Raw genomic sequence first — 26,054 nt, forward strand, 5'->3', positions numbered from 1 at the left:
TGTGACCCTGGATATGTTAATCTGTTTTCTTATGTGTAAAATGGGATACCATCTGTCTCCTCGGGTCATTTAAACTGTCAAATGACATAACGAAAGAAGGGCACTTAGTGTACAGGGTTTGGCCCAAAATAAGTAATAGCTGTTTTTAAAAAGGCACGTTCACATCACTAATTTTTTTAAAAAAGAAAACCTGTCACCACAACTAATCCACTGCTGGGATGGCAAAGTCAACCCTAGATTCTTAGACTCACTCACTAAAATCTCTGCTTGTCACACTCTTCAGTACTATATACCAGATTATGACATTTAAATTAAACGGATCAAGTTAACTTTTTTTTAGAGCAGTTTAGTACATAGTCCCGAAGCTGTTGGGCCGGAAGAAGTTCACTGGCGGGGGAGGGGGAAAGGGGGACGGAGGGCGGGGGAGACTGCAATTAAAATTATCGAGCCTAAAGGCCTTCCAATATGTATCCACTAATCCCATCGTTAGGCCTGGGAGTCTAGGTGACTTCCCCAAGGTTTCACATCGGGTGTGGCGGAGGGTCACTTGGAGATGAGAAACGTCAAGCGCCTAGCATAGTTGCCAAGTGACAGGAAGCGCTGAAATGCAATTATTTTTCTTTTCCTCAGAAGAAAACTATAAAAAACACAACTCGAGAGTCTGGCCTCGAGCTCGCTGTCTGCATTCCTGAATTCCCAACTCCTACGGCCGGCCAAGGCCGGGCCCTTCCAAGCCACCACAGGCCCAGGGGCGCGAAAAGGCAGAGGTCCCCGTGGCCCGAGACCACTGTCCCGACTCCACGAGAGCGCCGCGTCCTCAGACAGGCCTGGGCCGCCTCTCGCCTCGCCCTCCTCAGGCTGTGCCACCAACACTGTCCCTACGCTTCCCACGTCCCTCCCAGGATCCCCAGCCGCCAGCCGCACTTACTGCCTAAAGCCCAGACCCCCGCCCTGGCCAAAACGCGAAGCGAACGAACCCGCCCCAACTCGGCGCCGCCATGTTGGCGAGGGCGGGTCTCCAGAAAGTGATTTATGGATCGTGGACTATGCTTCCCAGGATGCCCCGCTGGAGCGCCGGCCCCTCGCGCGGGGCCTTATGGGAAATGTAACTCCTCTGCTCCTAGAGTTTAGAACTGGAAAGGGAGCGGGAAAGGTGAGCTCGCTTACAAGTCGGCTGGTGAGTTCGCGGGTCCACTCGAGTGGGGGAGCACTCATTCGTTCACATTTTTAAGATTATTAAAAATTAACCCTTTAGATCAAGGGATCATAAGGAACTTTAAGGCTCATTACATACGGTTTTCTAGGGAAAGGGGTGTTAACACTATGGAAGAGAATCTCAACAGGGAGAATATCCTGAAAGCCCGGAAGGATTACACCATTGAAGAGGCCCATGTTGTTATAGAAAAAGTGTGAAAGCTATCAAGCCCCAAACAATACATTAGTGCTGAAGAAAACTGTGTCTCGATGTTGTATGTGAGTTCACAGGATTTACAACAGAGCCTATCAAGGAAGTCGTGGAAGAGATTGTGGATATGGCACACACACACACAAAAGGCATAAAGTGTTTGAAGATCTAGATCTTGGAGAAATTCAAGATACCACATCTGAGGAATTAACAGAAGATGATTTGATGGAGATGAGTGCTTCTGAATCAGTACCAGACAATGAGGAAGAAGATACAGAAGAAGCACTGTCAGAAAATGAATTGACATTAGACAGTCTTGCAGAAGGATTCTGATAATTTAAGACTGCTTTTGACTTCTTTTACAACTTGGACCCTTCTGTGATATGGGCATTGAAAGTAAAGCAAATAGTAGAAGAAGGATTAGTACTGTATGCAAGCATTTTTATTTATTTATTTATTTATATTTTTTTGAGACGGAGTCTTGCACTGTTGCCTGGGCTGGAGCACAGTGGCACGATCTCGGCTTACTGCAACCTCTGCCTCCCAGGTTCAAGCGATTCTCCTGCCTCAGCCTCCTAAGTAGCTGGAATTACAGGCGCCCGCCACTAGGCCTGGCTAACTTTTTGTAGTTTTAGTAGAGATGGGGTTTCACTATGTTGACCAGGCTGGTCTCAAACACCTGACCTCATGATCCACCCGCCTCAACTTCCCAAAGTGCTGGGATTACAGGCATGAGCCACTGCGCCCAGCTCAAGCATTTTTGAAGAATTGAAAAAGCGAAACTATCAGACAATAATTATGATGTGTTTCCATAAAGTTAAACGGAGTTTACCTGTCTCTCCTGCTTCCCCTTCCACTTCCTCCACCAATCCCCCCTCTGCCACTCCTGAAACAGCAGGACCAATCCCCCCATCCCTCAACAGCCCAGTCAATGGGAGGCAGCGAGCATGGTGACCTTTATGGTGATGCACTTTCACTTAATGAATAGTAAAGATCTTTTCTCTTCCTTATGACTTTTAACATTTTCTTTTCTCTAGCAGACTTTAATTGTAAGAAAAATACAGCATATAATGCATATGTTACACAATATTTATTAATTGACTGTTTATGTTATTGGCAAGGCTTCCAGCAAACAGTAGGCTACTAGTAGTTATGTTTTAGGGGAGTCAAAAGTTCTGTGCTCATTTTTGACTGCACGAAGTTGGTGCCCCTAATCCTCGCTTTATTCAAAGGTCAGCTGTAGTAGCAATGAACAATTGAAAATTGGAATGAAAATACCACTTAAAATAGCATAAAAAATATGAAATACATAGGGCTAAATCTGACAAAAGATGTGAAAGACTGTACACTAAAAACTACAAAACTTCAATGAGTGACCTAAATAAACAGATATGTTCATGAATTGGAAAACTCAAAATTTTTAAGACGTCAGTTCTCCCAGTTCATATATAAATTCAATACAATCCCAACCAAATCCCAGCAGGCTTTTTTTTGTGCAAATTGGCAAACTGATTCTAAAATTCTTATGGAAATGTAAAGGATCTACAATAGCAAAAACAACAATGGAAAACAAGAAAAAATAGCGAACACTGACTCATTTCAAGACCTCTTACAAAGGGTAGTAATCAAATATTTCATAAATATGTCAATGGAACAGAAGGAAAAGTCCAGAAATAGATACACAGTTGTATGAATAAGTTTTTACAAAGGTGCAAAGGCAATTCAGTGGAGAGAATAGTCTTTTCAGCAATTGGATATCCATACCCAAGAAAGCAAGAAAAGATATTACATCTGTGGTCTTCTTTCCAAAAACCTATAACCCCAGTCTATGATGAAAACATTAGACAAACTCAAACTGAGGAATGTTCTACAGAAAAACTGACCAGAACTTCTCAAAACTGTCAAAGTCATCAAAAACAAGGAAAGTCTAAGAACTGTCACAGGCTAGAGGAGGTGAAGGAGACATATGATTAAATGATTAAATGTCATGTGGTATCCTGGATGGGATCCCAGAAATGGAAAAGGACATTAGGTAAAAATTAATGACATCTGAAGAAAACATAGACTTTAGTTCATCGTAAAGTATCAAATGTTGGTTAATGAGTTGTGATAAATATGCTGCAGTAACATTTAACAATAGGAGAAACTGGTACAGGATATATGGGGATTTTCTGTGCTATTTGTTGCAAACTTGCTGTAAATCTAAATTTATTCCAAAATAAAAAGTTGGATGGAAAAAAAGAGAGTCCACAGACTCGGAAGAAATATTTGCAGCTCATGTATGTGATAAAGGAGAAATATCCAAAATGTATAAAGAGGTTTAAAATTCAATGAAGAGAAAATGAAAATAAACCAATTTTTTTTTTTTTTATGTGCAAAGATTTGAACAGACATTTACCAAATAAGGTATACAGATGGGAAACAGGCACATGTAAAGACGCTCAACATCATTAGTGATTAGAGAAATCAAATTAAAACCACAGTTTAATTTACACACCCATTAGAATGGCTGAGAGGAAAAAGACTGACAATACCAAATGATACAGTTTAGGTATTTGTCCCTTCCAAATCTCATGATGAAATTTAATCCCCGGTGTTGAGGGTCAGACTTAGTGGGAGGTGTTTGGGTCATGGGGGTGAATCCTGCTTTAATGTCTTGGTGCGTTCCTCTTGATAATGCATGAGTTCTCCCTCTATTACTTTCAGTAAGAGCTGATTGTTTAAAAGAGCCTGGCACTTCCCTCCTTTTTCTCTTGCTTCTCTCTCACCGTGTGATCGGCACCTTCTGCCTTCACCTTCTGCCATGAGTGGAAGTAGCCCAAGTCTCTCACCAGATGCAGATGCTAGTGCCATGTGTCTTGTACAGCCTCTAGGACCATGAGTCAAGGAACCTGTTTTCTTTGTAGATTACCTAGCCTCAGATATTCCTTTATAGCAACACAAACAAAGACACCAGGTACTGGTGAGTGTGAAGAGATCCTGGTGGTGGGAGGGGACATGGGTCCAGCCACTTTGGAATATTATTTGGCAGATTCTTTAAAAGGTAAACATACACTGACCTGGTGCAGTGGCTCATGCCTGCAATCCCAGCACTTTGGGAGGCCGAGGCGAGTGGATCGTGAGGTCAAGAGATTGAGACTATCTTGGCCAACATGGTGAAACCCCATCTCTACTAAAAATACAAAAATTAGCTGGGTGTGGTGGCACACGCCTGTAGTCCCAGCTATTCAGGAGGCTGAGGCAGGAGAATCAATTGAACCCAGGAGGCAGAGGTTGCAGTGAGCCGAGATTTGTGCCACAGCACTCCAGCCTGGCGACAGAGTGAGACTCCATCTCAAAAAAAAAAAAAAAAAGGTAAACATACACCTACCATAGAACACAGCTATTCCATTGCTAGGTATTTAGTCATGAGACAAGAAAGCATACTTGCTATATTGTTTGTATTTTTACATTTTCTGTATGTTATAATGTTTCTGCGTCTTAAAGTCACTTTCTTGCTGGGGATGCAGTGTCCCTCTGCAGGTCAGTTAATTCTTAGAGATAGCAAAGGGCCACCCTTATAGCTCAGAGCCCACTGAAATTATTCAAACTAGCCAGTCCTAAACTGTTTCTCCTGCCCTATCTATCTTTCCTGCAGAAACTGCAATAGAGCTGTGGTCTAGATTCTACCCTTTCCCCTCTCCCTTCTGCCCCTTGTATTTCAAGTCGAGAAGTGTACAAGGTGTTACTTTGCCACAGCCCCTGCTTCCAGTCTATAGCAGTCAGGGTTCAGCGAGAGAACCAGAGCCGCTATGCATATATATGGTGAGGGATTGGCCAGAGGCATGGTGGGAGCTGGCTGGATGATCCCTGCAAACGGCCTTGGTGTCTGATGCTGGAGCTTAAGGACCCCAGTGTGGGTCTTCAGGCAGGGTAGATGGATGTAAAGTGGGGACAGTGAGGATAATCCAGGACCCACAGAAGGGACTGGAACTCGGACAGTTCTCAATGCCTCCTACCTTGACAATGTGGATGGCCTTCAGAAGAAGCTGGCACCCTTCCTTACAGAGCTAATCACATCCCTGTCTCAGGTATGGGAGAAGCTGACAGAGGAGCGTGAGGAAGGTGGAGCAGCTGTAGGTTCAGCTACTGTCTTGTGCCTATGAGGGTCATGAAGCAGAGAGGTGACATGAGACAGGTGACAACATTTATGAGCTCCAAAAGGGCCTGTCCTGAACTCCCGCATTCAAAACAAAACAAAACAAGAACAGGCTGGGCACAGCAGCTCATGCCTATAATCCCAGAACTTTGGGAGGCTGAGGCAGGAGGATCACTTGAGATCAGGAGTTATAGACCAGCCTGGACATCATGGTGAGACCCCTTATCTACAAAACATTTTAAAAATCAGCCGTGCATGGTGTCACGTACCTGTAGTCCCAGCTACTTGTGAGGCTAAAGTGGGAGGATTGCTTGAGTCCAGAAGCCAAGGCTGCAGTGAGTTGTGATTGTGCCACTGCACTCTAGCCTGGGTGACAGAGTGAGACCCTGTCTCAAAAAAAAAAAAAGAAAAGAAAAAAATATAAAATGGATGTTGAATTTGGTCAAACACTTGTCCTATGCCTATTGAGATGATTACATGGTTTTCATTTTTAGTTTATTTAGTGTATTACATTGATTGATTTTTTGTTATATTTATGCATGTATGTATGTATATTTTTGAGACAGGATCTTGCTCTGTCACTCAGGCTGGAGTCCAGTGGGGCAATCATGGCTCACTGCAGTCTAGACCTCATGGGCTCAATCAATCCTCCCACCTCAGCTTCCCTAGTAGCTGGGATTACAGGCACACATCACCACACCCAGCTAATTTTTGTATTTTTGGTAGAGATGGGATTTCACCACATTCCCCAGGCTAGTCTCGAACTCCTGGACTCAAGCTATCCAACCACCTTGGCCTCCCAAAGTGTTGGGATTACAGGTGTGAGCCACCATGCCTGACCAATTATTACAAAAATTCTTTATCTTATCATTAATTGTGGTGAAATACATATAGCATAAAATTTGTCATGTTAACCATTTTAAGTGCACAGTGCAGTATTGAGGACATTCACATTGCTGTGCAACTGATAACCACGATTTATCTCTAGAACTGTTTTCATCTTCCTAGACTGAAGCTTGGGGTCTATTAAACAATAATTCCTCATTCTCCCTCCTCCCCGCCCTTGCAACTACCATTCCTCTCTCTGCTTCTATGAATTTGACTATTTTAGGTGCCTTATACAAGTAGAATGATTAAACCAGTTGTCGTTTTGTGACTGGCTTATTTAACTTAGCACAAAGTTCCCCAGGCTTATCTATGTTGTAGCATGTGTCAGAATTTCCTTCTCTAAGACTGAATTTTATTCCACTGTTACCAGATTTTGCTTATGCACTCATCTGGAGATGGGCGCTTGGGTTGCATTCACCTCTTGGTGGTTGTGAGTTAAGCTGCTGTGAGCATGACTCTACAACCTTGATTAATTTTCTAAAGTTAAAACCAGCTTTACATCCCAGGGATAAATCTCATTTGCTTGTGGTTTATGATTTTTTATGTATTACATATTTTAAAATATTATTTGTATTAGTCTGTTTTCATGCTGCTTACAAAGACCTACCAGAGACTGGGCAATTTACAAAAGAAAGAGGTTTAATGGACTTACAGTTCCACATGGCTGGGAAGGTGTTACAATCATGGCATAAGGCAAGGAGGAACAAGTAACATGTTATATGGATGACAGCAGGAAAAGAAAGAGAGCATGTTCAGGGAAACTCCTGTTTTAAAACCATCAGAACTTGTGAGACTTACTGTCAAGACAACAGCATGAGAAAGCCCTGCCCCCATGATTCAATTACCTGCCACCAGGATCCTCCCATAACTTGTGGGAATTGTGGGAGTTATAATTCAAGATGAGATTTGGGCAGGGATGCAGCCAAATCATCTGATTCCACCCTGACCCCTCCCAAATCTCATGTCCTCACATTTCAAAACCAAGCATGCCGTCACAACAGTCCTGCAAAGTCTCAGCATTAACTCAAAAGTCCGCAGTTCAAAGTCTCATCTGAGACAAGGCAAGTCCCTTCCACCTATGGGCCTGTAAAGTCAAAAGCAAGTTAGTGACTTCCTAGGTACAATGAGGGTACGGATATTAGGTAAATACAGTCATTTCAACTTGGAGAAATTGGCCAAAATAATGGGACTACATACCCCATGCAAGTCTGAAATCCAGTGGGGCAGTCGAATCTTAAAACTCCAAAATGATCTCCTTTGAATCCATGTCTCACATCCAGGTTATGCTGTTGCAATGGGTTCCCATGGTCTTGGGCAGCTCCGCCCCTGTGGCTTTGTAGGGTACAGCCTCCCTCCTGGCTGCTTTTACAGACTGGCATTGAGTGTCTGTGGCTTTTCCAGGTGCATGGTGCAAACTACTGGTGGACTTAACATTCTGGGTGGAGGGATGGTAGCCCTTTTCTCACAGTTTCAATAGGCAATCCTCCAGTCGTTACTCTTTGTGGGGGCTTCAAACCCACATTTCCCTTCTGTACTGTCCCAGCAGAGGTTCTCTGTGAGGGTCCTGCCCCTACAGGAAACTTCATCCTGGACATCCAGGCATATCCATGCAGCCTCTAAAATCTAGGCGGAGGTTACCAAACCTCAATTCTTGACTTCTGTGCACCCACAGGCTCAACCCCCCATGGAAGTTGCCAAGGCTTGGCACTCACACCTTCTGAAGCTATGGCATGAACTGTACTTTGGCTCGTTTTAGACATGGCTGAAACAGTTGGGATGCAAGGCACTGAGTCCCTAGGCTGCACACAGCAGGGGGCCCTGAGCCTGGCACATGAAACCATTGTTTCCTCCTAGGCCTCCAGGCCTATGGTGGGAGGAACTGCCATGAAGGCCTCTGACATGCCCTGGAGACGTTTTCCCCATGGTTTTGGAGATTAACATTCAGCTGCTCATTACTTATGGAAATTTCTGCAGCCAGCTTGAATATCTCCTTAGAAAATTGGATTTTCTTTTCTATCACATAGTCAGACTGCAAATTTTCCAAACTTTTATGCTCTGTTTCCCTTTTAAAACTGAATGCCTTTAGCAGCACCTGTGTCACCTCTTCAGTTCCTTGCTGCTTAGAAATTTCTCACACCAGATACCCTAAATCATCTCTTTAAGGTTCAAGTTACACGAATCCCTAGATCAGGGGCAAAATGCTGCCAGTCTCTTTGCTAAAACATAACAAGAGTCACCTTTCCTCCGGTTCCCAACAAGTTCCTCATCTCCATCTGAAACCACCTCCGACTGGACTTTATTGTCCATATTGCTATCAGCATTTTGGGCAAAGCTATTCAACAAATCTCTAGGGAGTTGCAAACTTTCCCACATTTTTCTGTCTTCTTCTGAGCCCTCCAAACTGTTCCCATCTCTGTCTGTTACCCAGTTCCAAAGTCACTTCCACATTTTCAGGTATCTTTTCAGTAGCAACCCACTCTACTGGTACCAATTTACTGTGTTAGTCTGTTTTCATGCTGCTGATAAAGACATGCCTGAGACTGGGGAATTTACAAAAGAAAGAGGTTTAATTGACTTAGAGTTCCACATGGCTGGGGAGACCTCATAATCATGGCAGAAGGCAAGGAGGAGCAAGTCACATCTTACATGGATGGCAGCAGGCAAAGAAAGAGAGCTTGTGCAGAAAAACTTTTATTTTTAAAACCACCAGATCTCGTGAGACTTACTCACCATCATGAGAACAGCATGGGAAAGACCCACCCCCGTGATTCAATTACCTCCCTCCAGGTTCCTCCCATGACATGTGGGAATTGTGGGAGTTCCAATTCAAGATGAGATTTGGGTGGGGACACTGCCAAACCATATCATTATTGAATTTGATTTGCTAAAATATTGTTTTAAATTTTTGTATCTAAGGTCATGAGGGTCTGTAGTTTTTCTGTCTTGTCACATCTTTATCTGGTTTTGGTATTGTGGTAATGTTGGTCTCACAGAATGAATTAGGACATTTCACATGCTTCTGTTTTCTGGACTAGATTGTGAGAAATTGGTACTATTTCTTCCTTCAGTGTTTAGCAGAATTTATCAGTGAAGTCATCTGAACTTTACTTTTTGTTTGTGGGAACATTTGAATTCAAAATTCAATTTGAATTTGAAAGGTACAAATTATGTCATTTGTGTTATTGATTTATTTTTGTGTAAAGTCTGACAGCTTGTGTCTTCTAAGAAATTTGTCCATTTCATCTAAATTGTAGATTTTATTGACATGAATTTGTTCATATTCTCTTATCATTTTAATACCTGTAGAATCTATGGTGATACTACCTCTCCCATTCCGGGTATTGGTAATTTATATCTTCTGTCTTTTTTTTCTAATCAGCCTGGCTAGAAATTTGTCAGGTTAATTGATCTGCCCAAAAAGTCATCTTTGGTGTCATTGGTTTTCTCCATTGTTTTTCTATTTTCTATTTCATTAATTTCTACACTGAAGTAAACCTCCAGGGAAGGTAGATCATTCACTGTCATGTTTGTTTTTCAAGGACAGTCATCTGCCAGTGCCCCAGTCACCAAGGGACAGGTGACTAAGCAATGTCTAGTACCCATTGACGCATCCTGGAGGGAGCCATCTTGTGCTCCTACAAGGATTATGCCCTGAGGTTGGCTGCTGATTCCCTCACTAAGTGTTCCTCAGGGTGTTGCCTGACACGCTGGGCTAATTCATGGAAATCTGCATGATGTAATTCAGCCCAATGCAACAAGAATTCTGTCAACTTCCTCTGTGCCAGGTATGGCATGGGTGCTGTGGAAGGAGGATGAAAATAGGAAGAAGACATAACCTCTGTCTTCAGGGGGTTTTCAGGATACTGTGGGTGACCAATACATATTCCTGAAAGAAGGCACCAGACCGATGGGATAAGTCCACAGCAGAGGCCTACAGCTCTGTTCAGAACGAGGAAGCAGAGCGGGCTGAGAGAGGCAGCTCAGCAGAGTGCTTAGGAAAGGATAGGGCCACGACTCCCCACTGCAGGTAACATATCTGAGGAAAGCCATTTACAATAGGTGACAGTCACATTCCATCAAATCTCTGGAAGGGTTCATGGAGGTGGGGTTGTCAATCTTATTTCAGCCTTTCAAAGGCCTCTCAGGGTTTGGAAATGGAAGCAACAATGCCTGTGCATTGCAGAGGCGCAGGTGAGCCCCCATTTCCTGCCAGTTGGGAAGTTAGTGCTGAGGGCCTTACTGTCTTTCCTTGGCACATGAGATGCCAGTTCCTTTCTGGGCATAGAGCTTTTTGTTGTCTGAGGATAACATCCAAATTTTGCTTTGAAACACATGTCAAAAATATGAGCTTTATTCAAATTTACTTTCCTTTTTATCTTTCTGAATTGTTAAGGTCCAAAAACATTGCTGAATAATTCTGCTTCTAAACACCCATTGCAACACAGGGCATGATCTATCCCCAAGGCAAAGAACATAAGGTACGCTTGTCTGGAAAATGTACACGTAGGTATCTCAGCAAATGCTACTCATGTGTTATTATGAGTAATTCATTGGCAGTGATTGTGACTTTTTTTTTTTTTTTTTTTTAATGAACAAATAACTAAATGCCCTCTACTGGGGTCAGGTTTTGTGCCTTTACTTCTCCCACCTACTGTATCATAGCAGCTTAGAATCCCAGCTGCTCACTCTGAGCTGAAGTTCTCTGATGGCTTTTGCAGGGTAGAATAGCCTCCTTCCCCTCTCTGTGTGTCTACTGCTGACCTGTGGCTTTGCCAAGGCAGGGAAGCTGCTGGTAGTGCCCATGGATGGGAGCCACTGGTTCACCATGTGGTCGGTGGTGGAGAAACTCATTCTCAGGGGGCATGAGGTGGTGGTAGTCATGCCAGAGGTGAGTTGGCAACTGGGAAGATCACTGAATTGCACAGTGAAGACTTATTCTACCTCACACACCCTTGAGGATCTGGACCGGGAGTTCATGGCTTTTGCCAATGCTCAATGGGAAACAGAAGTACGAAGCTTATTTTCTCTATTAATGAGTTCATCTAAATGTTTGGAATTTAGTTTTTCACATTGCAGGAGTTTGTTTAATGACCAAAAATTAGTAGAATACTTAAAGGAGAGTTCTTTTGATGCAGTGTTTCTGGATCCTTTTGATACCTGTGGCTTAATTGTTACCAAATATTTCTCCCTCCCCTCTGTGGTCTTCACCAGAGGAATATTTTGTCATTATCTTGAAGAAGGTACACAGCGCCCTGCTTCTCTTTCCTACAGCCCTAGATATGTCTCAGGGTTTTCATATGCCATGACTTTTAAGGAGAGAGTATGGAACCACATCTTCTACTTAGGGGAACATTTATTTTGCCTGTATTTTTTCAAAAATGCCTTAAAAATAGCCTCTGAAATTCTCCAAACACCTGTCACAGCATATGATCTCTACAGCCACACATCAATTTGGTTGTTGCGAACGGACTTTGTTTTGGACTATCCCAAACCCGTGATGCCCAACATGGTCTTCATTGGTGGTATCAACTGCCATCAGGGAAAGCCAGTGCCTATGGTAAGTCATTGCTCCTTTAGCACATTAAAAGTATTCTGGCTTCGAATATTTAAAAAGATTCCTTACTGAACTGGGATTTGACATTTGTGTTTGTTGCATCTAAAATTTTTCTGTGTAAAAAATTATTTTGTGCCATCCACATGCTTGTTGGTTAGCAACTTTTATGTAATGGCTTCGTTAATATGTATCTGTGTACAACTGGTTAATTGTTCATAATTTCCACTGCATTTTTAAAATTTTTAATTTATTTTTAGAAACATGGTTTTGCTATGGTGCCCTGGCTAGACTCAAACTCCTGGGCTCAAGTGATCCCCCTATGTAAGCCTTCCAAGCAATTATGACTTTTTTAGTATTTTTGGAAAAATACTTAAAAACCCAATAAGAAATGAAACTTTCATTTTAGCTAATCCTGTAGTCCCTGCTGCAGTAAAATGCTCTTTGCGATTGTGTATGCATGTCTTTCCATTTATTGAAATTACTTTATATATAAACATGTATATAAATGTTTACACTTATTTTATTAAAATCAAATCTACTATCAGGCTGGACATGTTGTTCTTTACCATGAATTTTTACTTGCCAGTAAATCAGAGACAACTTTACAGATTTGACATGTTCTTTTAATAATTGCGTAAAAGTCTTTACTTTGGATGCAACATAGTTGCAAGCTTTCCCAGGTGTTTTTCTGCTAAAGATTTGGCTAACTTCTTCAAAACAACAATAATAAGCTGATGATATCTTTCTTTGACCCTGAAGAAAGTATAAAGCAGAATGCGTTTAGCCACCCAAAACAGTGTTACCATAACGTTTGATCTCGTCCTGTCTGCTTTTTATTTAACTGGATCAATTTCATCTCCTGGTAGCCATTTCTTTGATTGTGCTGTCTTCAGGGTCTTACTGGTAAAGCTGTGTTTCATCTCCGCTTACAATTCTTTGAAGAGATGCTTCAAGGTCTTGATCCCACTTGTTTATAATTTCCTGTGAAGCGTCTGTTCTTGTCTGCAGCTGATCTGGCTGCAACGGTTTTGGCACCCATCAAGTGGAAAATTTGTTCAACCGAAATTTTTGTCAGAATTGTGTAAACTGTCCTGATTGAAATTTCTATTGTGTTGGCTATTGTTTCTGCTGTTAATTGTCAGTTCTCTTCAGTTAGAGCATGAGCAAGATTAATTATTTCCTTGCAAATTAATGTGTGGATGGTCTGCTGGTGTGGGCTTCATCTTCACCATCATCTTGTCCCTTCTCAAAAGGAATTAGTCACTTGTAAACTGCTAATTTTTTGGAGCATTTTCCCCTTTAACTTTCTGTAAAGCATCAGTGATTTCACCATTTTTCCCTTATGCCTCAGCATGAATTTTAGGCTATTGCTTCAACTGTAGCAGAATTGATGTTGTTCTGATGGGGACTTCTTTCCAACTGATGTGTTATCCTTCTTAGTGCCTCAAACTAGATCCTACTCTGACAGGTTTTAACAACTTAGTGTAAGTTTGTTTTGGTGCAAAGAAATTTGAAATCCATGCATAAGTTTTCATAATATGCATTTTCATTAATTGTGTGATGATCCCTCATCTATTACTTTTATAGGGATGGACCATGCATTTTTGTTTATTGTTCTGGCTTCTTACAGGGTTCAGTATACTTTGTAACACAACTGTGTCTCTCACAGATTGGCAGATATTTGGTAAAGGATTGACTTTTCAGCCAACTCATGGGAAAGTGAAATAATGTAAAAAACAGGAAGACTACAGTTTTAGGCCTTTCAAGTGAGGCATGGCTTTCAGCTCTTGGCAAGAACAGGTGAGGAGATGCAAGTTGTAGGACTCTAAGAGGCTAGGCTTTTCAAAGTGCTCCTCTCCCCTTCACCCTCCTTCAGTTACAGCACCAAGCACCACCCAGGTGTTGCCTGCAGCCTCACCCTCTACCGTCTGCCACTTCCAGAACCCACACTGAGTTCCTTGTGGTTCATAGGGTCATCCAGAGGTCTGTAAAGATACAGAAAGATATATGTGATTTTATATCACCTATCATATAAAGATATATTTATAAAATAGGAAACATATTAACCATTTATCATTTTATATATTTATGGTTTTATGTGTCTAAAATATATTGTTTTATGTATGTATTTAAGGGTAAGTATGTATAAGAGGTTTTAGGGATGTGGAAAATTACATTCTTTACATATATCTTTACAAATTTAAGAATAAAGGAAGGAAAATTCTCAAAGAGGAATTCAGATATCAAAGAGTGCCCTTTGACAAAGAGCCTTGGATACAACATACCTACAAAAGTGAATTGTCATTGAAAGACCTGTGGACACTGGATTTCTCTTTCCTTATTTTAGAAGGGCAGGCTGTGTCTTGGAAAAGCATACAGTTTGTTGTATCTTGCTGGACAACAGGAGTGATAGTCTAAAGTGATGAGAAGGAAGCATCACTTGGTGGTGGAGTGTGCATCTGTGCCCGTGTATGTGCACGTGTGTTTGTGTGTGTGCATGCACATGTGTCTGCATGCAGTGTCTCAGATCCTACATAGGGGATTTTCCTGAAGGTCTCCAGTAGCGAAAACTCATTGAGTCTATCCAGGGGAATTACATCCAATGCTGTAATTAAATACTTTAACGAAGATGGCAGATCATCATTCAAGAGAGTATCAAGATAGTTTTAATTAAAAAAAAAAAAAAAAGGAATCACTCCCAGGGTTTTTAAGTTTTTGGTGAGTTCCAGCAGAATTGATGATGAGGTCCAGTAGGAAGGAATTCAGGATTACTCTGTACCATGCAGGGTGAGTGTAGCTCTGAAGAACTGGGGGTAGGAAGTGACTTCATAGCAAGCAAAGATCTGGGCTTCCCCCATTGCTCTAAGATCTAGTTCCATTCCGAGATTCAAATTCAGAGTAAGCTGTTAGTGGGCAAGCCCAAGGCCTCCCACCAAGATTATTCAATTCAACTTCTTCTTTTTTTTTTTAATCAAAATTTTCAAACATATGGCAAGGAGAGACTATAGTGTAATGAATACCTATATATCCATCTTTGTGTTACATAACTTTCAGTATTTTATTATACTGATTCATGTATCTGCTCTTTTGTTTCTTTTTTTAAAAAAACCTTCTGGCTGTAATGTTTTAATGGAATGCTGTACATATCATTCTATCCCCAAATACTTCACTAAATATGAAAAGTAAGGAAAGTTTGTTACATAGCCACAATATCATCATTCCTCACAGCATCAATCACTCTTTAATATTGTCTCACTGATAATCCATAATGAAATTTCCCCTAATTGTCTCAAAAATGTCTTTTACATGCAGATCAGTAGAATGGAGTTGAGAATCCAGAAACAAACCCATACATCCTTGGCCAATTAGTTTTTACTGTGGTGCCAAGACTGTTGAAATGGGAAAGAATAATCTCTTCAACAGAGGTCGCTGCGACAGCTGCATATCCACATGCAAGATAATGAAGTTGCATCCTTATATGCAAAAACTAACTTGAAATGTATCAAATAACTAAATATAAAAGCTAGAAGTGTAATAGTTTAGAAGGTAATATTTGGGCAAATATTTATGACCTGGGTTTCTGAGATGTGACACCAAAAGTATCAGAAACACCAACAAAAACAACACAGAGATATTTGACATCAAAATAAAAAACTTTTGTGCATCAAGGGACACTATCACGAGAGTGAAAAGACAACCCACATGATTTCCCTCACTAAGATGTACAAACAAACATGTACATGCTTGATGTGGAGGCTCCTGGGAGGCGATCACAATCCTCAACGACCTGAAATCCCAAAATCTGGAATGTTAAGATCCTGAAAGATCAAGGTCCCATGAATATAATTCCAGAAAAAATAACTTTAAAAATTATTTAAAAGATATCTGTTTACATTTTAAATGGGAATTTATTTGAAAAACATATGAAAACAGGACAGAACACTTCATAGGCCACTTTACACCCTAAAATATGTAGTAATAATAATAATACATATTTTTGCAAGCGTAAACCCTCAGGTGTACTAATGACTGTCACATAGAATAGGTATATCAGTTGTGATCAGATGATTCATAGAGTAATAGGTCAAGAAAATGATAAGCGTATATCATTGTGATTGGTAATTGTGTGCACTCAGCTTTACAGCTTTGATCATCTGACATACCTTGAAAAATGAATAGAGACTTTTCATGAGGTCAGTCAAAAATCTCTATGGGTCACCACCACATATACAGTTACTCAAAGTGCCCAAGTCTTGAGAAATTTTTTTGTTTGTTCGTTTTTTTGAGATGGAGTCTCAATTTGAAATGCAACAAACGAAATGTCAAATCACAGTTCAGTAAGCAATCTTTTTCTAATTTCCAAAGCCAGATTATTCTTCATGTGCTAAAGGAGAGATAACTTACGATAGGCAATGGCTCTCCTTGTGGGCCCCCACCAGCTATCACGGTCCCCATCATCTTGCCTTCCCTGGCTCACAGGCTTTATTTTATGCCACTCTTCATCCCTCCTCTGTGCAGCTCCCCTGTTCCTTTTCCCTCCTTCTTCCTTTTCTCTATTTCCTTCCCCACCAATTTCTTTCCCTCTGTCGCTTCCTCAGCGTGATCCCTGTTCCAGAGGTATAGGATGATATGGTTTGGCTGTTTCCCCACCCAAATCTCATCTCGACTTCTAGCTCCCATAATTCCCACGTGTTGTAGGAGGGACCCAGTGGGAGATAACTGAATCACGGGGGCAGTTTTCCCCATACTGTTCTCGTGGTAATGAATTCATCTCATGAGATCTGATGATTTTATGAGGGGTTTCCCCTTTTGCTTGGCTCTCATTCTCTCTCTTGCCTGCTGCCAAGTAGACATGCCTTTCGCCTTCCGCCTTGATTGTTAGGCCTCCCCAGCCATGTGGAACTGTGAGTCCATTAAACCTCTTTAAAAAAAATAATTTACCCAGTGTCGTAACTCTTTATCAGCAGTGTGAAAACAGACTAATACAGTAAATTGATACCAGTAGAGTAGGGTGCTGCTGTAAAGATACCTGAAAATGTGGAAGCAACTTTGGTACTGCATAACAGGCAGAGGTTGGAAGAGTTTGGAGGGCTCAGAAGAAAACAGGAAAATGTGGGAAAGTTGGGAACTTTCTAGACACTTGTTGAATGACTTTGACCAAAATGCTGATAATGATATGGACAATGGGATGAGGAACTTGTGACCTGGAGCAAAGGTGACTCTTGTTATGTTTTAGCAAAAAGATTGGCAGCATTTTGCCCCTGCCCCAGAGATCAGTGGAACTTTGAACTTGAGGGAGATGACTTAAGGTATCTGGTAGAAGAAATTTCCGTTTTTTTTTTTTTTTTTTTTTTTTTTTTAGACGAAGTCTTGCTCTGTACCCCAGGCTGGAGTGCAGTGGCGCAATCTCAGCTCACTGCAAGCTCTGCCTCCCGGGTTCACGCCATTTTCCTGCCTCAGCCTCCTGAGTAGCTGGGACTACAGGTGCCCGACACCACGCCCAGCTAATTTTTTTTTTTTGTATTTTTAGTAGAGACAGGGTTTCACTGTGTTAGCCAGGATGGTCTCGATCTCCTGACCTCGTGACCTGCCCGCCTCAGCCTCCCAAAGTGCTGGGATTACAGGCTTGAGCCACCGTGCCCGGCCTTTTTTTTTTTTTTAAGATGGAGTGTCGCTCTGTCACCCAGGTTGGAGTGCAGTGGTGCAATCTTGGCTCACTGCAACCTCTGCCTCCCAGGTTCAAGCGATTCTCCTGCCTCGGCCTCCTGAATAGCTGGGATTACAGGCATGTGCCACTGTGCCCAGCTAACTTTTGTATTTTTAGTAGAGACGTGGTTTCACCATGTTGGTCAAGCTGGTCTCAAACTCCTGACCTCACAATCTGCCCGCCTCTGCCTCCCAAAGTGCTGGGATTACAGGCATGAGTCACTGCGCCCAGCCAGCAGAAGAAATTTCTAAGCAGCAAAGTATTCAAGAGGTGACTTGGGTGCTGTTAAAAGCATTCAGTTTTAAAAGAGAAACAGACATAAAGGTTCAGAAAGTTTGCAGTCAAGCAGGCTGCAGAAATTTGCGTAAGTAATGAGGAGCCAAATGTTAATCCCTAAAACAATGGGGAAAATGTCTCCAGGGCATTTGTCCCATTGTCCCTGGGCTGGGCCCAGGACACCACTAGTGTGTGCAGCCTAGAGGCTTGGTGCCCTGCGTCCCAGCCACTGGTACATCTCAGTCCCTGGCTTCAGAGGGTGTAAGTCCCTGGCAGCTTCCATGTGGTGTTGAGCCTGTGGGTGTACAGAGGTTTGGGAAACTCTGCCTAGGTTTCAGAGGATGTATGGAAACACCTGAATGTCCAGGCAGAAGTTTGCTGCAGGGGCAGCTCCCTCATGGAGAACCTCTGCTAGGGCAGTGCAGAAGGGAAATGTGGGGTTGAAGGCCCCACACAGAGTCCCCATTGGGGCAGTGCTTAGTGGAGCTGTGAGAAGAGGGCCACCATCTTGCAGACCCCAAAATTGGAGATCCAATGACTGCTTGCACCTGGAAAAGTCATAGACGCTTAACACCAGTCTGTGAAAGCAACCGGAAGGGAGGCTGTACCCTGCAAAGCCACAGGGGCAGAGCTGCCCAAGACCATAGGAACCCACCTCTTGCATCAACATGACCTGGATGTGAGACATGGAGTCAAAGGAGATCATTTTGGAGCTTTAAGGTTTAATGACTGTCCTATTGGATTTCTGTCTTGCGTGGGGCCTGTGGCCACTTTGTTTTGGCCAATTTCTCCCATTTAGAATGGGAGCATTTACCCAATGCCTGTACCCTCCTTGTATCCAGGAAATAACTGACTTGCTTTTGACTTTACAGGCTCATAGGCAAAAGGGACTTGCCTTGTCTCGAATGAGACTTTGAACTGTGGCCTTTTGAGTTAATGCTGAAATGAGTTAAGACTTTAGGGGACTGTTGGGAAGGCATGATTTGTTTTGAAATATGAGGACATGAGATTTGGGAGGGCCAGAGGTGGAATGATGTGGTTTGGCTGTGTCCCCACCCAAATCTCATCTTTAATTTGAGCTCCCCAATTCCCATGTATTGTGGGAGGGACCGGTGGGAGGTAACTGAATCATGGGGGTGGTTTTCCCCATACTGTTTTCCTGGTAGTGAATAAGTCTCACAGGATCTGATGATTTTATAAGGGGTTTCCCCTTTCACTTGGTTCTCATTCTCTCTCTTGCCTGCCACCATGTAAGATACGCCTTTTGCCTTCTGCCAGGATTGTGAGGTCTCCCCAGCCACGTGGAACTGTGAGTCCATTAAATCTCTTTAAAAAAAAAATAATTTACCCAGCCTCTAGTATGTCTTTATTAGCAGTGTGAAGATGAACTAATACAGGGGTCATCAAGAAAGGTCAGCTTCTTCATCAAGGTTGGAGGCAGTGAGAGCGACCCGAGTTCCAGTCCCTTCTGTGGGACCTTGCTTCTCCTTGCTGTCCCCACTTTACATCCATCTGCCCTGCCTGAAGACCCACCCTGGGGTCCTTAAGCTCCAGCATCAGACACCAAGTCCGTTTGCAGAGATCATCCAGTCAGCTGCCACCACGCGTCTGGCCAATCCCTCACCATGGGTATGCACAGCAGCTCTGCTTCTCTCACTGAACCCTGACTGCTATAGGTTGGAAGTAAGGGCTGTGGTACAGTGGCACCTTGTACACTTTTTGACTTGAAATGCAAGAGGCAGGAGGGACAGCAGCAAGAGGAGAGCCTAGATCATGGCCTATTACAGTTTTTGTAGGAAAGATAGGCAGGGCAGGAGAAACAGTTTAGGACTGGCTGGTTTGGATAATTTCAGTGGGCTCTGAGCTATAAGGCTGGGCCCTTTGCTCTCTCTAATAATTGGCTGGCTTGGGGAGGGACTCCATTCTCAGCCAGAAAGAGATTTTAAGATGTGGAAACATCATAATATACAGAAAATTAAGAAATACATACAATACAGGTAGTATGCTCTTTTTTTTTTTCTCATGGATAAATACCTAGCAATAGAATAGCTGTGCTCTCTGATAGGTATATGTTTACCTTTTTAAGAAACTGCTAAATAATATTCTCAAGTAGCTAACCCAATGTGCCACCCCACCTCCAGGATATGAAAGGACTAGCTCTTCCTGCTCACAAGCACCTGGTGTTTTAGTCTGTTTGTGTTACTATGAATAAATACCTGAGGCTGGGTAATGCATAAAGAAGAGATGTTTAGCCCTCAGTTCTGCAGGCAGTACAAGAAGCATGGAACCAACATCTGCATAAGACAATAGAGTTAGCCTATCCCTTCCTGGCTTAAACCCTGGTGCCCACTTCTCTTCCTTACTAATAAATATCCTTTGTGGCTTTCTTTTTCTAGATAGGGCACTTTTGCATGAATTAAAAACCAGTTTGGGCAGATATTCTTTCCCCTCGAAGCTTTTCTTCACGAATTCTGGGAACTCATCTGCTGCCTATTGCTTGGCAGAAGTTGCTTCTGTTATCTTGATATTTTTAAAGCCAATCCTCTTTCTAAAACTAGCAAACCATTCTTTGCTGCCATTAAATTCTCCAGCTTTATATCCTTCATCTTTATTTAGCTTTGTGTTATCATATAATGACTCTGTTTTTCTCAGGTAATAGTAGAGAATATAGGTTTGCCTTTCTTGTAACAATCCTGTGCCCACCTAAAAGCTGCATTTTTTTTAAATAATAAAATTGTATTTAGATAAGCATGATACAGAATTACTCTTTGACAACTTATCTATGGATATAATGACTCTAGTTTCAGACTTTTTCTTCTGAAATATGTGAGCTTTCCCCAACAGTCTGGTCTCTTTTCCTGCCTTAATTTTCTACTTTTGTTCTTGGATTTGTTGATAGGGCACAGAGGACTTCCCATGGGGCTGTAAAGAACTTATTCCTCCGTGTGGACTGTGCACACCATGGTGCTGTCATTACTGTTACCACCAGGAGACTCCTTAAATGCTTAGGATATATGATAGTTTTCACCTGGTTAAAAACAAATCTGCCAGTTTCTCAGAAAGACATTTCTCACTATTAATCTTTAACCCATGGATGGAATCCTAGATCTTTTTATCCATTAACTCTTTGAATATCCTTATTTCTACCTTGGCAGTGGAGTCCACTGATATTGAAAAGCTGCATTTTTAATATGAGATAAAAAAGTATTTTGGAAAAAGTGCAAGGTTTGAAGCCTGCTGGCATCACTGCAATGATGGCTTAGTGAATTTTCTTTTCTTTTTTTAACAATGGTCCTTATCTGGTTTCATTTTTTTTTTTTTTTTTTTTTCCAAATGATGGCCAACCACAGCTGCAGTCCTCAACCTGTGGTATGTATCAAGCAATTCAACTTTCATTATAATGTCATGAATTTCTCTGCTTCATGGGAGCACTTGAGGCATCACTAGTAACACTTTGTATGGGCCCCATGGTATTATTTAGAGTTTCTGATATGCAGCAAACATGACAAACAATGCACGAGAACTGTGAGATCAGTGTTTACTGTGATACACAATTTACTGGAGGGATGAACTGCACACATGGAGATGATCAGCCTCACCTGGTGTACTGAGTGGATACTTGCAACACTTGAGCTCCCTGCAATAGCAAGAGGAGGTGGCTATGAAATTATCACAGTGGTACAGTAGGGACAGTTAACTCTATGCAGTTATGACTTAATGCTGCAACCTTACCTTTGTTACTTTTCTCTTGACTACAAATGGTGTCATGTATAGTCTGTAAGTGTTTGTGTGCGTAAGTTTTGATAAATTTTAACTATTTAAAATAGATTTGTCTCTATTATATGGTAGTAAATGATAAAATAAACTAATTGCTATATATATTTTATGCATTCCTGACATACTCATCTGTTTCTTAATTTTTTCACTATTGTAGGCTGTGTGGTTTATCTGCAAGTTTTTCAATTTGTTGCAAATCTCCATAGCATTTTCTAATATATTTATTGCAGCAAATCTGCCTGTAAATGGACCAACACTGTTGAAACTCTTGATGTTCATGAATAACTATTTATAGAGATGAAATTAACTTTTACTTATTGTATCCTGCAACCATGCTAAACTTACTTATTTGTTCTTGGAGGTTGTTGCAGAGTTTATTGGAAATTCCCCATAGATGATCAGATAGTTTGTGAATGAGCTCTTTTTACTTTTTCTTTCAAATCTGGATATTTTAAATTTCTTTTTTTGTTTGACTGCATTGAATAAAACAATGTTGAATAGAAGTAGTAGTTAGCTCCCATCCTTGGCATGTGTCTGATCTGAGGAGTGGAGCATTCAGTCTTTCACCATTAAGGATGATGTTAGCTGTGGGTTTTTACAAGACGCCCCTCAATACTTTGGAAACTTTCCCTCTTTTTCCTTCTTTTGCTGACAAATTTTTTTGTCAGATATGGATTTTGGACTTTGTCAAACACTTTTTCTGCACCTATTGAGATCATTATATGGTTATACATTTTTAGTTTATTTATATGGTATGCTGCTTTGATTTATTTTTAAAGATTATTTATCATTAATTGTGGTGAAATACACATAGCATAACACTTATTGTGTTCACCACTTTAGGTGCACAATTCAATATTGAGTATATTCACATTGCTGTGCAACCAACACCACCATTCGTCTGCAGAACTCTCTTCATCTTCTCAAACTGAAGATTGGGACCCATTAAACAATAATTGCCCATTCCTCTCTCCTCCAAGCCCTTGGTGTAACCACCCAAGGGTTCTCCTTGCCTGCTGCCTAGACAGAGCTGATTTATCAAGACAGGGGAATTGCAATAGAGAAAGAGCAATTCACACAGAACTGGCTGTGTGGTAGACTGGAGGTTTATTATTACTCAAATCGGTCTCCCTGAGCAAATCAGGGAGCAGAGTTTTTAAGGACTACTTGGTGGGTTGGGAGAAGCCAGGAGTGCTGATCAGTCAGAGATGAAATCATAGGGAGTCGAAGCCATCTTCTTGCACTGAGTCGGTTCCTGGGTGGTGGCCACAAGATCAGATGAGCCAGTTTATCTATATGGGTGCTGCCAGCTGATCCATCAAGTGCTAGGTCTGCAAAATATCTCAAGCATTGGTCTTAGGAGCAGTTTAGGGAGGGTCAGAATCTTGTAACCTCCATCTGCATGAATCCTAAACCATAATATCTTTTTTTTTTTTTTTTTTTGAGACAGAGTCTTGTTCTGTCGCCCAGCCTGGAGTGCAGTGGCATGATCTCAGCTCACTGCAAGCTCCTCCTTCCAGGTTCATACCATTCTCCTGCCTCAGCCTCCTGAGTAGCTGGGACTACAGGCGCCCACCACCACGCCCAGCTAATTTTTTTTGTATTTTTAGTAAAGATGGGGTTTCACCATGTCTACTAGCCAGGATGGCCTCGATCTCCTGACCTCGTGATCCGCCCACCTCGGCCTCCCAAAGTGCTGGGATTACAGGTGTGGGCCACCGTGCCCAGCCCTAAACCATAATTTCTAATCTTGTGGTTGATGTTAGTCCTACAAATTCAATCTAGTCCCCAGGCAAGAAGGAGGTCTGCTTTGGGAAAGGGCGGTTACTGTCTTTGCTTTAGAAAACTATAAACTAAGTTTATCCCAAAGGTAGTTCAGCCTATGCCCAGGAATAACAAGCACAACTTGGAGGTTAGAAGTGAGATGGAGTCACTTAAGTTAGATCTCTTTCACTGTCTCAGTCATAATTTTGCAAATGTGGTTTCATTGGCAACCACCATTCCTCTTTTTGATTCTATCAATTTGTCTATTTTGGATACCTCATAGAAGTAGGATGATATGGCAGTTGTCATTTTGTGACTGGCTTACTTTACTTAGCACAAAGTTCTCAAGGTTTATTCATGGTGTAGCACATGTCAGAATTTCCTCCCTCTTTAAGGCTGAATTTTACTCGTTTGTTACCACATTTTGTTTATGCACTCATCTGCAGATGGGCAGTTGGGTTGAGTTCGCCTCTTGGCTGTTGTGAATTATGCAGCTATGAACATGGTGGTACAACCTTGATTAATTTTCTAAAGTGAAAACCAGCCTTACATCCTGGAGATAAACCCTAGGTACTTGTAGTTTATGATCTTTTTATGTATTACATACTTAAAATATTATTGAATTTAATTTGCTAAAATATTGTTTAAAAAAATTTTTTTTTCTAAGTTCATGAGGTTCTGTAGTTTTTCTATCTTATCATGTCTTTATCTGGTTTTGATATTTTGGTAATCCTAGTCTTTTAAAATGAATTAGGAAATTCCATAGGCTTTTGGTTTCTGGACTAGACTGTGAAGATTTGGTATTATTTCTTCCTTTATTGTTTGGTAGAATACATTAGGGAAGTCATCTGAACTTCACTTTTTTGGTGGGAAAGTTTAAATTTCAAATTCAAATTCAATTTAAAAGATATTGGTTACTTCTATTTGGGTTATTTATTTCTTCTAGTGAGAAGACTGGAAGCTTGTGCCTTTAAAGAAATATGTTTATTTCATCTAAGTTGTAGACTTTATTGGCATAAATTTGTTCATGGTATTCTGTTATCATTTTAATATTTGTAGAATATATGGTGATACCACCTCTCTCATTACTGATATTGGTAATTTATTTCTTCTTTCTTTTTCTCTGATCAGTGTGCTAGATAGAGCTTTATCAAGACAATTGATCTTCTCAGAAAGCCAGCTTTGGTTTCTTTAATTTTGTCTATTGATTTTCTATTTTCTGTTTCATTGCTTTCTGCTCTGAAGTAAGCCTTCAGGGAAGATAAATTGCTCACTGTCATTTTTATTTTTCAAGGGCAGTCATCTGCAAGTGCCTCAGTTGCCAAGTTAAAAGGTGACTGAGCAAATGTCTAGTACCAATTAGGGTGTCCTGGAAGGAGACATTTTGTTCTCTGACAAGAACTATGCCCTGAGGTGTGCTGCAGAATCCCTCACTAAATGTTCCTCAGAGGGTAACCTGACAAGCACCGCTGAGCTCACCTGTGAAGGTGTTGAGAAAACCTGCAAGATGTTATTCAGCCCAATGCAAAAGTATTCCCATGGACTTTCTCTGTACGAGGCATAGTATGGGTGCTGTGGAAGGAGGATGAAAACACAAGACATAACTTCAACATCAAGTACTACTTAGGAGACTGGGGCAGACCAATACATATATTCCTGAGGGAGGCACCTGGCCAGTGGAATAAGCCCACAGCAGCCTACAGCTGTGTTCAGAACATGAAAGCAGAACAGGCAGAGAGAGACAACTCAGCAGAGTACTCGGGCAAGCATAGGGCTGGTGACTTCCCACTGCAGGCAACGTTATCTGAGGAAAGCCATTTACAATAGGTGACAATCACATTCCATAAAAATCCCTGGAAGGGTCCTTGGAAGTAGGGTTGTCAATCTCATTTTAGCATTTCAGAAGCCGGGAATGGAAGATTAAAAGCAGCCATGTCTATGCATTGCAGAGATGCAGGTGAGTCACAATTTCCTGTCAGGTAGGAGGCCAATGCTAAGGACCTTGCTGCCTTTCCTTGGGCCATGAAATGACAATTCCTTTCTGGGCAGAGGGCATTTGGTTATCTCAAGCTAAAATCCACATTTTGCTTTGCATCTGGACAATTTACAAAAGAAAGAGGATTATTGGACTTACAGTTCCACATGGCTGGGGAGGCCTCACAATCATGGCAGAAGGGAAGAAGGAGCAAGTCACATCTTACATGGATTGTAGCACCCAAAGAGAGCTGTGTAGGGAAACTCTCCTCATAATACCATCAGACCTTATGAGATTTATTTGCTATCAGGAGAACAGCATGGGAAAGACCTGACCCCATGATTCAATTACCTACACCAGGTCCCTTTCACAACATGCGGGAATTCAAGATGAGATTTGGGTGGGACACAGCCAAACCATATCAGGGGCAAATTCCAAAAACATTAGCTTTATTCAAATTTACTTTCCTTTTTACCTTTCTGAGTCATCAAAGTCTAAAAGCACTACTTAATAATTTTGTTTCTAAACTCACATTGCAGCACAGGGCATGATCTGCCCTCAAGACAAAGA

The 26,054-nt window shown here is 41.6% G+C and overlaps 2 protein-coding genes across 5 annotated transcripts in view; one reads left to right on the top strand and one right to left on the bottom strand.

Annotated features, from left to right (window-relative positions):
* Positions 1-1,046, bottom strand: part of USP40 (ubiquitin specific peptidase 40) — a 94,466-nt gene extending 93,420 nt beyond the window's left edge. For all 4 annotated transcript variants that reach the window (XR_005241402.2, XM_007966697.3, XM_038001348.2 and 1 more), the window contains exon 1: positions 929-1,046. The gene's annotated coding sequence lies outside the window, so the exon portion shown is untranslated. The remainder of the gene's footprint in view (positions 1-928) is intronic.
* Positions 41-13,080, top strand: LOC103218108 (UDP-glucuronosyltransferase 1A7-like). The gene is given in 6 exon segments (XM_073020257.1): positions 41-64; positions 659-1,177; positions 11,155-11,308; positions 11,311-11,381; positions 11,383-11,988; positions 12,994-13,080. Coding segments are annotated over 6 exon segments (1,461 nt in total).
* Positions 13,081-26,054: the final 12,974 nt, after the last annotated feature.

Source organism: Chlorocebus sabaeus, chromosome 10 (assembly GCF_047675955.1).
Source record: "Chlorocebus sabaeus isolate Y175 chromosome 10, mChlSab1.0.hap1, whole genome shotgun sequence".
In the NCBI taxonomy this organism is placed as follows: Eukaryota; Metazoa; Chordata; class Mammalia; order Primates; family Cercopithecidae; genus Chlorocebus; species Chlorocebus sabaeus.